Source organism: Cynara cardunculus, assembly GCF_001531365.2.
Source record: "Cynara cardunculus var. scolymus isolate 2C chromosome LG 17, CcrdV1, whole genome shotgun sequence".
Lineage (NCBI taxonomy): Eukaryota > Viridiplantae > Streptophyta > Magnoliopsida > Asterales > Asteraceae > Cynara > Cynara cardunculus.
The window spans coordinates 20,025,958-20,039,158 of NC_037544.1; the positions used below are offsets into that span (position 1 = coordinate 20,025,958).

Genomic DNA, 13,201 nt, shown 5'->3' on the forward strand with positions numbered 1-13,201 from the left:
TGTACGTTCTAAATCGACTCCCGACAAAAGGAGTGAAAGGAATGACACCGCATGAAGGGCTGAAGGGTTCGAAACCGACACTCGAACACCTGAGGGTGTTCGGTTGTGTTGCCTATATGAAAAGATCAACTAATCAGATCACGAAGCTCAGTGACAGGAGCATACCATTGGTACATCTAGGTGTGGAACCAGGCAGCAAAGCTTATCGGTTGTATGACCCTAAGCAAAACAGATTACATGTGGCCCGTGATGTGGTATTCGACGAGAAAGCTAAGTGGAGTTGGGCTGTGACTCACGACAATCAGCCCACAGCAAGCCCATGGTGGTTCAACGTACAAGCCAGCACATCACCCAGTGGAGAAACTCATGAACAGCCAGTTCTCAACGAAACCAGTGGAGATCCAACTCTCCAAACCAATCCGGAAGACTCTCCCTCTCGGATCGGCTCACCGATGGCGCAAAGTGAAACACCCCCTTCATTGGGTTCAACTTCTTCCACAGGAGATAACGTTTACGTGAGCCCCTCAAACTATGATGATACTCCTGTTCGAGGGTTTAGACGATTGAGTGAAATTTATGCTGAACTAGAGCCCATAGAAGATGCTGAATTGCTGATGGTTGGAGATGAACCAGTGACCTATGTAGAAGCAAAAAATGATAATTCTTGGAAGGAAGCTATGAGGAAGGAAATTGAATCAATTGAAAAGAATCGCACCTGGAAATTAACAAATTTACCTTCGGGTCAAAAACCGATTGGATTGAAGTGGGTTTTCAAGGTGAAAAGAGATGTTGATGGGAACGTGGTTAAGTACAAAGCCTGACTTGTAGCCAAGGGCTATGTCCAGCAGAAAGGTGTGGATTTTGAAGAGGTCTTCGCCCCYGTAGCAAGRATGGAGACCATAMGACTGATATTGGCACTGGCAGCGATGTTCGGATGGTGTGTTCATCATCTTGACGTGAAATCAGCATTCTTGAACGGGGAGTTACGTGAAGAGGTTTATGTATTGCAACCTGATGGATTTATGGTTAAAGGAAAGGAACATATGGTTTATCGTTTGCACAAGGCCTTATATGGTTTACGCCAAGCAGCACGAGCTTGGAATGAAAAACTAGACAAATCACTCAAGGATCTGGGTTTTCAAAGGTGCTCTCATGAGCAAGCAGTATACAAGCTCCACAGCCACAGGGCTATTCTCATAGTTGGTGTATATGTGGATGATTTGATCGTGACCGGGTCGAGTAATGATCAGGTTCAAAAAACAGATGCAACAAGTTTTTGAAATGAGTGATTTGGGAAGCTTGACATATTATTTGGGGATAGAGGTACGACAACATCGGAAGGGAATCGAGTTGAGCCAGAGTGGATACGGAAAGAAAATCCTACAGTCGGCAGGGATGATAGACTGCAACTCGTCAAAAACTCCAATGGAATCAAAGTTCAGCTTGTCGAAGGATGAAAATGGGACGTCGGTAAATGCTACTGAATACCGTCAGCTCATYGGGTGGTTAAGGTATCTGATCCACACTAGACCRGACCTTGCCTATCCGGTTGGGGTCCTTAGCCGATAYATGMACGCACCAAAGGAAAGCCATTTGAAGGCGGTGAAGCACATACTTCGATATGTAAAAGGAACGCTGACTTTTGGTTTACTGTATGAGAAGGGAGGCGATGGACAGCTGATCGGATACTGTGACAGCAGTCATGGGATGGATCTGGATGATGGAAGAGGTACCACCGGTACAATATTTTAGCTCTCCAACAATCCGATCACTTGGACATCGCAGAAGCAAAACACAGTCGCTCTATCCTCATGTGAAGCATAATTTATGGCTGCAACAGCGGCGGCGTGCCAAGCTGTGTGGTTGAGAAATTTGTTGTCGGACTTAACCGGTTGGGAGGCATCGTGTGTTAAGCGGTATGTTGACAACAAATCGGCCATAGCATTTATGAAAAATCCGGTATTTCATGGTCGAAGTAAGCATATCGACACGAAATATCACTTTATAAGGGAATGCGTTGAGAAGAAAATGATTAACGTGGAGCATGTTAGCGGTGAAGAACAACGTGCAGATGTGTCGACTAAAGCATTGCATCGGATCAAACATGTAGAGATGCGGAGCTTGCTTGGTTTGAAAAATCTGGAGGGAAACAATTAGAATTAGGGGGGAGATTATTGACCATAATTCTAATTGGTCAAGGGTTGACCGGGTATTTTRGTAGTTTGCAAATATTTTGGAGAACATGGGAGCATGTTCCTGTTTTCTTTCCCCCACTAAGTTGTTAGGTGGTTTTGTTTTTAGTATTTAAATAATGTTTCTGCTTTGAGTTTAGATAGGGAGAAAGAGACATCTCCTGTTTCGAGTTTAGAGTTTAATAAACACAGAAAATTGCCCCAAGTGTGTATTAAGCTTTCTTGTTTTGTTATTAATATTTGGGTATAACCTGTCGATCTGTTGAAGAAGAAACCCAACAGATACCAATTGAATTTTTGAGTAATTTACAATATAATGACATCTTTATACATGGTTATGGAGAATCAAATCTCTATAATTTCCAATCAAAGGGGATACTGTTTCCTTTTTTTCTGTTAATTCCATAACAGTTGTAAAATTCAAAAAAGAGACTAAGATTACCCGGCATGTGATCCGAAGCACCAAAATCAATGACCCATTTGGATGCAGACAAAAAAAGACAGAGTAGTTTTACATGTCTCAGCAAAGGCAATAGTAGAGGGTGTCCTGTCCCATATAGTCGGGAAAAATGATGCAATCAACAAAAATATCTCAAAGAGGAAAACAATGGAGGCCTCAACTATACTTGTATCAGATTGCAACGATCGTGACCAACAGAATCGACCAAATAAGATCCAGGAATTGATTAGCAGCAAAATCGACCGAAATATGGAAGGCTCTAATCAAAACAATCAAACTGCAATGGTGTCCCCAACTGTATTCTAAATTCAACAAAGGTTATACCAGCAAACAGCCGAAAAGACTTGAATACAAATAACCTAGGTAAAAGAACAAAACTTGCCCAAACTTGTAGGTTTGATACCCAAACAGAGGAGCCAAAACCAAAACTGGGGAAAAAAATAAGACTTGCCCAAACAGATGAACCAAGGCTTTCCAAAACAGAGAACCAATAATAGATCTGACGCCTCGACGTATGGGCGGCAAGCAGATGGCGCATGGGATGCACACGATGGTCGGATGGTGGGCATACTTACTGGTTATGCCGACGAGGGTTGTCTGAGGCTATTGGACTGATTATTTCTCACATGGTAGTCAACAGCAACCTAGACTAAAAAAAATGTCTCACACAATACCATGTTCTGATACCATGAAATCAATAGTATGCATTTCTTGATCCAGTATACATACACCAATATATATTATACAAGGTTTGAGGAAATCAAAACTCTATAATTTCCTAATTTAAAGGATTGTGTTTCCTTTTCTTGTTGATTCTATAACAACATCGATTGTTGACTCGGCTCTTGCGTTTTATCAGTAGGTGATATTGTTGAACTTTGTAGTATATGAAGAAAAAAAATTGGACATGGTTCCTAACAATAAGGGTTTTCTTGTATAAAAGGTTGGAAACCTCTCACAATGATGATTCATGTGTTTGGATACAAGAAGAGAGAGAAGTTTTCTAGATTCTGATTTTGGAAGTCGGACACAGCAGCAAAACAGGGATCTGGACCATGAGGACCACAGCAAAACAAGGTCAGTAGTGACGGATCTGGACGAGTTCGCTGGACCTAAAGCCGACCTCAGCGGCAGATTTGGGCAAGGAAACCGGCAAACAGCATCGGATCTGGGTAAGGAGAACAGCGGCTTGGGTTCCTGCACCAGCGCAGCGGCGGCTAGGGTTCCGACAGTTCTAGCAGCAACGATGATGGCTACGCTTTTGTCAAAGGTCTGATACCATGTAAATACCCAAGTCAGGTGCAATCACCTCTAGTAGTTGTTTATTTCTAAGGACATTGCACAACATATACAACATCAAGAAACCTAAAGATGCAAATACCAAACTACTAACAAGAAAGGGGAACCCTACTTTACTATATTTAACAATTAGAAATAAGATTTGTCCCTGTGTATGACACAATGATGACTATGGGCCCTTGATGGAACGTGGCTGAAGAAATGCATGTTCAGATAGTCGACATGCGATATCATAATATATTATTTGTTTAGTTTAGTCGAAAATCAAGAAACTAGATGTTGAACATACGGAGAGTGACATAAAACATGTCTTGTGGTCAATTTGGACATCTGGGACAAAAGGACATGATATAATTAAGATGTCAGAATTAATGATTGAATCACGAGTTCTCATCACTTGGGTAGCAATAATGTATTGCTATATACCACTCACTGTTTATAATAATAAATGTAATATGTTATTATGAACGTGAACCCAAAGGGTCACATGCTTAGAACATATTAACGAGTAAAGAATTAATGAACCAAAGTGTTGATTAAATAGGATACACAAAGTCCTCTATATATTGAGGCTTAATTTTGCTCAAGAGGATAAAGAGAACCCTGAAATTGATGGCAGTTAGCACTACCAAAAAGAAGTGAAAGCGTGCTTACAATTGGTGTGATAAACACAGAACTGAAAATCTCAGAAAAACTTGTATAGCATTTACAAAGAGGTACATAATTTATAGTAGACAACTGACAAGGAACTCCAAATTTAGCTGATTTAAATTGATATACAATTATCTACTTTCTAAACTAGCAGATTCCCTTCCTAAACTTTTGCAAGATGATTTGAATTGATTCTAATCCCTTTAGTATGGCATGTCTTCCCTTTCCAGCAACTGGATCATGATCCTCGTGTTTGTGGCGATACCGTTGAAGGAATACTACTTTTGGGCTTCACACCCAACAATTGATTTTTGGCGTAAAATGTAATTTTAACTCAAGCCAGTTTAGTTTTTGTTTTACATGGATCATACTAGGGATTTCGTTTTTCATTTCTACATGTATGTTTACAAATACTGACAAAGCATTTATTCTATTAGCTTAATTTGTTGCTTAAAAAATTTGGTACTAGCTTTATATGTTGCTTAAAGTCTTGTCGCATTTTATGATCAACTAATATCTTTGACATATCGGTCGTCTAACATGAGGCATTGATTTACCATGGAGTAAATCTATCCATATGGCATATGGGAAAGCAAAAGAGCAATAGTTATTTTTTTGTATCAAGGGTTGAGTTAGATTCCCGGGCAACGGCTCATACAATTTGCAAATTAACCTAGCTATGACGAATGAGATAACAGTTGAGGGAACCTTTCGCTAGTTTGATCAAAATGTCTAGCAAGAAGTGGTCCATTATGCACATTTCAAAGAGTCAACTATCACAAAATTCATGAATGTGGGAAGCATAAAGACGTTGAGGCCATTATGTCATCCTAAAGGTGGTTAATACTTCTCGTGTACCTCCATCGACTAATTTAGGTGTTCGGAGAGATCATGTTGATATTTTGACAAGACGCTTCAAGGATCACCGATTGACCTATATGTCACAAGTTATATAACTTCAATATGTTTGCTCCGATTTGAGAGGAACGTTAGGATATAGGGCTATTTAGTCATTATCTATGTATTCATTACAAGTTCTTTTTCGTGTTTATTTAATTTAACCTATAAATATCCACGATATTGCTTAATAAGGGTATCATCCTCTTCCAAAACATTTCTCTTTTTCCAACTTCCAACTAAGATTTAATGTTGTCATGAAAATTCATACCCTGTTAGTACAAAAATTAACAATCAAGCTTTCTATCATATGATAGGAAATCATCAATTTTCTAGGGCAGATACTTCACTTATAGTAGATTACATCATGGACTTACAAACCTTGATCATTACAAGCGGTGATGATATGGAATCGAGCCTATTCCTAGAGAAGGAAATCAATTTATTGCTTATGTAGCTTATAACCATACAATTCACTATGCTAAATGGAGTATATGAACTTGTAAATATACAAACTATCAAACAAATAAAATAGGTAGATGAAATAGTGGAACTTTTGCAACAGCGTTTCTTAAAGGGTGAGTACCTCGAAGATCCGAATCCACTTTTTCAGACTTGGATGGTGAACTTAATGAGCGTTCATCAATCAGCCTCAAAGTTCTGTTGTCTATAATCCTAGCATAAAAACAAGCCAGCATCAGTAATAAACTTTAACAAGTTGTAGAACAATTCAGCAATCTTGCAACCATCTGCACTTTTGACAAAAGAAATCCTGACATCAACATCAAAACATTATGAGTTGGTGGTGGATGTCAAGAACCATCATGCAAAACAAGTTGGGGTGAAATATCAAGTTCTCAAAGAACACAATGAAAACAGGAAGCTATTATAGTTTCAATCATTCAGCTGCAGATCATAGATTAGGCACTAAACGATGAAAACGAACATTTTTCCCAGCCTAAGGTCAACTTGATCCAAACAATTGACCCAGGCACTTCAAGAGCAGATAGCACAAAATAAGAATTACAAATTAGGAGAAATCTACCCCAGTCCTAGAGGATCAATGCACTCCATGCCACGTGGCAAAGACTGTAAATTGTTGAGCCCCTTTGCAGCAGCTGTTTGTTTCCTCTCAAGCTTTTGAGGTACTGGAGCTGCTTTTGACTCCCTCATCTCACGGACCCTTCGAGCAAGCTGCCAGAAAAGGTATGATTTCAGCAATTCAATCATTCTCCAAAACTAAACAAGATTTACGTGAAAAATACAGAAAACAAACATGCATGATGGGTTACTTTTAATGATTAGAAGTTAAATGACAGCTAGAAAGTAACTCAGACAACCCCCATACGAAGTGCACATTATTCTGAGAATAGATTATTCAAAAGTCAAACTCCCAAATGAGTACATGGCTATATATTGACTACATAGTTGATTTCTGTTGTCGATTTCTGTAAGGATAAAGAAGAAGAAATGAAACAAACTTAATGGTAATTACTATTGTTAACAATAATTATAAATAAAATCAAACCAAATGGACGCACACTCGAAAATAGGGTATGGGAAGGGTGGAATGATTGTTTCCTTGAGTTATTGGAGCTGCAAACTATTCTTTGATGCGTGTAATACTAAAATCTCTATGATTTCAAAAAGCACACGCAAAACAAAGATGTTGGTATCTCATACAAAAGATGCTCATGCTCCTTTCTCATCAGAAACCTACACTCTTATGATCATCAGATACCTCCAATGCTCCATCTTTTCCTGTCTACAGCTGCAATCTCCTTATAAAAGGACTGAACTTTGATGGTCGGTCTACAGATTTTGGGGCTGTAGATGGATTGGTATTTTCAGAGAACAGCAACAGCAATAACCCTATGATCTCTGTCTATGATTTGAATCTTAAACCCAAATGGTATGAATCTGGAGGCCGGTTATTTAAACAGGAAAGTTCTGTTTCTCATAATGAAAATGAATGATTTGTTAAAGCGAATACTGTACAACATGTATCTAACTATCTCTGTTTTTTCTGATCCTCGTATTATGCAAAATAAAAATCTTCAGAAAATATATAGAGTATCACAAAGCCTTACTATGCTCAAAACATTATTACTACTGTATGGTTATTATAGTTTTTACTTTTACATGCAGGAAAGAAACATACAAAAATGCTTATCTTTTTCTTGGGTCTTTTCATAGTTTGCGTACATTGGATTAAGATCTCTGTTGTGTGTGTGTGTACAATTCCATGCCTAGACTTCAAATCGTTAGGACCAAATTAGGAACACACAGCGGTTATAAGAAATCCCTTGTCCAAACCATTCTATATTTGATGTTTTTTACTGCTTTATTAGCTTACTGTCATTTGTCAGCATGGCAGTTACTATTCTCATCTCAATTATTTTAGCTGGATATTGATTTTTGAGTGTATTATTACCAGTTCCTTATATTAAAAATTCCAGACATATAACTTCGTTCTTATCTCAATGCCTCTCATTTAGCTTTCAATATTATCTTGAAACGAAACTTTGATTCTAAAACACACAATTCACAAAGGACAAACCAAAAATACAACTAGTAATCAAAATTCAAACCAAGTATCAGCGGTAATAAGTGCAATTCACAGAGGATGAACCATACCCATCAATCCTTTCATCAAAATAACACACCGTAGATACCCTAGTTTTAGATAGACCAATCAAATAAATGATGAAGCTAACCTTAGTCCCCAATTTTTGTAGATTACAGCAAACAAATGATAACAGATATGAGAGAAACGACGATAAAGATGATCGAGTGGAGAGCGACTTCAGCAACACATTGAGACTTGATAATAATTAATAAATGAATGAGAGAAACACGTAATTGTGTGATTTGCAAAAGTGATAGTTACTGACATGCTAAACTTCCATACAATTCTGTCCAATGACATCAACAGTTATGTAGAATACAAGCCCCATGATCCTACTTGGGCAGGAAAACAACATCAAGATGAATATACATATATTTTACCTCAGATTCATTGACTTGCTTCCATTTAGTAGGCTCTCCTCCTTCCCAAAGCGTATCATCATCCTTACCACCACCTCCACTGGTACCACTCCCCTTCTTGGCCCCTGCCTTTTGAGCAATACCTGAATCTTCATCCTCGGATGATATACTAAGCATCTCAACTTCAGAGTCGTCATCATCCTCCTCCTCAGGAATCCTACGATTTTGCGTCTTAGACTTGTTGCCTTTTTTGGGTATATGGCTCCCCAATGAATGCATTAAATTGTTTACTACATGTTTCGAAGATTTTCGCTTAGATTTACGCGATTTATCTTTCGACCCTACCTGTACCTCTTCGTCATCGCTTTCGCTCATTTTTATGATTTTAGTATCTCGATTTCAGAATGGAGTTCAACGAATAACTGCTATAGAGAAATAGAAAGAGCCAGAAAAACGAAAATGATTGATTTATATTCAAGTTTTCCAATCCCACCCGTAGGCTTTTCTCCCTGATTTTTTATACCCTGAACACTAAACATCAAAATAAACTAAATCCAAATATTTCATTTTTAACTATTTAATAGTTTTAATTTTTACCTTTCAACTTTTCAAGTATTTTCATATTTTATCCTTTATGTTTTTATTAAATCCAACTTTTTTATTTTTCATTTTTCATATTTAACTCTTTAATATTTTTTACCTTTAACCCTTCAACTTTTTAAATATTTTTATATTATATCTTTTATGTTTCTACTTTTTAATGTATACCATAATTATATAAATTAATTAATTTTATACTATTATTAATTAATAAAATATTAAGAATACATATTTTATAATTTTATCTATTTGTATATAAATGTATTACGATAAATTACAATATATTAAAAACTTTGATTTTTCATGTTAAATCAACATATTCACGAGTAAGAGTATATATTCTTCATACACATTGAATCTATGTTGATACGAGACAATCCATGTACTTGCATCTTCAAGACGATAACGTGTCTAATGGTGCGTAAGTGTGGGCATTGGATATTCTCCATTTAATATCACCTTTATGTAATGGTTACCATTAACATGCACTATTGCAATTGTCACGTGTTGAGATGACGACGGAGGTTGTGTCCTAAACGGTAAGTATGTCACATTGTCTGCCATATTGAGAATATGCAGTATGACATTGAACATTGAAGCCGTTAGAATGCCCATTTCAGGCATAGCAATCCAATGCGTAGCTGGTGCGAAGACGCTCTTTTGGAAAAAATTCAGCGCTTCGTGAATGCGTAAGCACTCATTGCCAATCACATAAGAGTAATATTGTTCATACTCAGTTAGTTCAATCATTAACTCTTTGCGGATATTGTCCCATTTGTCTTCATGACCACCTAGACAAGTAGATATCGCTCGAAATTCACAATTTCCATCACCTAATACATCTTGTATTTGTATGATGTATGGATGAAATAAACTCAGAATTTGATCAAGATACGAATGTCGGGTGGTGGGTTGTCGTTGGAAATAGGAACTATGTCTCGCTGATTCTTGATGCCCCAAATCTTCAGAGTTAATAATTGTTGGCACGTTAGAACAACTACGTCTACGGTCTTCAATGATTCTTTTATTCAAAACTTGACTCTTTGTAGATGGACGGCCACGAGTGTATCTATGAACCGAGGGTTCATCGAACGGTTTTGATGGCATTATTATATCCTTCAACTTTTTGAGTAAGCTTTTACGACCATGAGACGACTGCTTGTTGAATTTTTCTTTGAATAATTGAACTTCATCATCACATCCAATCTCGTCATCTTGTGTGGACACACATGGTGAAAAATCAAGTTTTTTTCCAAAATATATCTATTGCATCAAGTGGAATGGGTATGTCTTGACATGTATACAGTGCTTGTTCATGAGCACAAGGCAACCCATGACTTCTACGCAATTTACAACCACAATTTTCAGAAAATATGCCAGTTTGGAAAGACCGTTCATTTTCAGTGGATATCATATCAAGTGCATAAAATGAAACAAATCCCCACAAATTTTGAAAGTGTGAGTTTCAAAATCGGTGTTTCCTAATAGTTCTACATTGTTCAAAACTTGCTTTAATCGATGTGTCCTGTGACTAGATTACTTGATGAATGTGAGATAAAATTCTTTGTAAGTCTGCTTGGGAAGTCTCCAAAAATAATTTTAGTTTGGAATGTTGGCTTTGAACTCTGTTTGTTGTGTGATTTCCAAAGTTTAAAACCTGATCAACCTAAACAGATACAAACATTTCTTTATATGGTGTCAACCATACATTGTTCAAGTAATTCATAACACCTGAAGAAATACAACAAACATATGTCAATATCTTTAGTAACAATGGTTAAACTATCTTATATCAAGAATACCTGGATAGGCGAGCAAATTTTCTTGAAGTTGTCCCAAGTTGTACGTGTACCATTCCTGATTTTGAGATTCAAGTAATTGCAACTATAATTGACAAAAAGTACTCCATGAGTGCGACTCGTGAATCGGTGGTCTACAATGTTTCAAAATATTTTGAAAGATGTGTCATCTACAAAGTAACTGTTTAGCACCCAAAAATATCACTATGCATGAATTAATCAAAGCCAACTCTATGACTATGACACATGGGTAAAAGTTATCGCATATTTTGGACTTTAGACAATCTAACGCCCAACTATAATTTGATATCTTTTCTTGATGCATGAAAACAAATGCTATGCAAAATGTCAGGTTGGTCGATGTTACACCAACTATCTCAAGAAGAGGCATGTCGTACCTGAATAATAAATTAACAAAATAATAATGTTAAAGAAAATAAAAATGTTAATAAAATAATAATATTGACATTAACATAATAGACATGCATTTTAAGGTACCTATTTGCTTTATATATGGCATCGATGACCAACACTTGTGGGAATGCATGCTAAAGCTCAAATGATCTTGGATGAATGAAGAATAAATCTTCCAACTCGTTTGTTTCATCATTAACACGAGTCTCAAAATCATAATATTTGTTAACAAAAAAAAAACAACAACAACCTGTATTTGTGGTCTTCCTGCATCGTTTGTTGTTCATTGTATATTATTTTTAACGTAGATGCATTTTTCGTATGTCTACCCTTTAACGTGGATAAGATGTATCGTGGCTTGACATGTTGGACTGATAGATCTTCAACTAGTTGAGCTTCAGTTTCATTTAGCCGCATTGCATATGCATGACCCTCCATATATCGTGCAAGAACATGATTATGTGCATCGCATACCACCATCAACGTCCACCAACTATATTTAGCCGAAAATACCGCTATCAACTCAAATAGGCATCCAAACTTTTTTGTTCCCGTATGACGAATGAGAATTGTTTTATTTTTGTAAACTCCGCCGTGTTCACACATAAACACGACTTTATAGACATTTATATTTGGCTTTGCCTTTGATCTTTTCATAACAACAACACAACCAACTGAATGTCCCACATTGTGCACCCACTCAGTTATTTCTTCTCGAGAATTGAACACCTAGGAAAAAAAATTATAACTTTCATTTGTACAAGTAAGTATTAATAAACCTAAATATCAATTAACATATATTGTACCTCGTTGGTGAAAAATTCTGGTGTTGTCAAATCTTCTCCCATATTTGATGTATATTGAAGAATGAGAGAGATATATTGAAGAAGAATGAGAGAGTTATATGAGAGAGATATAATCTTGTGAAATATCGAATGAATTGTTCGTTCGATATATATATATATATATATATATATATCGATTTTTTTACTTTATTTCAATTCAATAATTTTACTTTATTTCAAAACAGATTATTTTTACAATTATGTAAACGGGTACACATGTTAAAACGTATTTTCCTAACGCATTTTGTACTAAATGTCGATATTATTGTTCATAATGTGACATGTTACTTGATTATATGAGATAGAATTTAACGTGACATGTTAAAACGTATTTTAGTTAATATAAAATTATGTATTTTAATGTGATAATGATGTAAAACGAAAATTGAAAAAACAAATGACATATCATAAATTAAATAAATAACTATAAGTGTAAATATTAAAAATATTTTTTCATAGTATATAATATATAATAATATAATTAAGTCAAAAAATATTCAATATGCTCATTTCGAAGGTATTGACGAGATGTTCATAATGGTGTAACTTGTTAAAATTAAAATATATTTTTTAAACATATTTTAATTGATATACGATTATGTATGTTAATTTGATCAGTGTATAAAATGAAAAATTTAAAAGGGAGGGACGTAAAGTAAATTAATTAACTAATTATAGGGGTATAAAGTATAAAATTAAATTTTAAAAGTGAATCGTGTGAGGAGAAGTATGTGAGGGGAGCGATTGTGTGAGTGGGGAAACAAACCACAGGAGGTAGAAAGCATGACAAGGGGGATGGAGATATCAACCCTTTTTTTTATCCTGAACAATAAGGTGAAGTTTTTCATTTTTAATCATTTAATAGTTTAATTTTTACCCTTCAACTTTTGAAATATTTTTATATTTTATCCCTTGTGTTTTTATTAAATCCAACTTTTTTATTTTTTATTTTTCATTTTTCATATTTAACTTTTTAATATTTTTTACCTTTAAACCTTCAACTTTTTTAATATTTTTATATTATATCCCTTATGTTTCTACTTTTTAACGTATACC

The 13,201-nt window shown here is 35.8% G+C and overlaps 1 protein-coding gene across 3 annotated transcripts in view; it reads right to left on the reverse strand.

Annotated features, from left to right (window-relative positions):
- LOC112500416 (exocyst complex component SEC5A-like) overlaps positions 1 to 8,923 on the reverse strand; it is a 46,717-nt gene extending 37,794 nt beyond the window's left edge. Inside the window, exons 1-4 of one of the 3 annotated variants that reach the window (XM_025103913.1) lie at positions 8,833 to 8,923; positions 8,509 to 8,704; positions 6,545 to 6,693; positions 6,086 to 6,174 (exon numbers count right to left, since the gene is read on the reverse strand). In XM_025103913.1, coding sequence (XP_024959681.1) covers positions 6,086 to 6,174; positions 6,545 to 6,693; positions 8,509 to 8,704; positions 8,833 to 8,849 — 451 coding nt within the window. In that variant the 5' untranslated portion in view covers positions 8,850 to 8,923. Of the gene's footprint in view, positions 1 to 6,085; positions 6,175 to 6,544; positions 6,694 to 8,508 lie in introns of all 3 variants that reach the window. The other 2 variants (XM_025103911.1, XM_025103912.1) reach the window with 2 other exon arrangements.
- Positions 8,924 to 13,201: the final 4,278 nt, after the last annotated feature.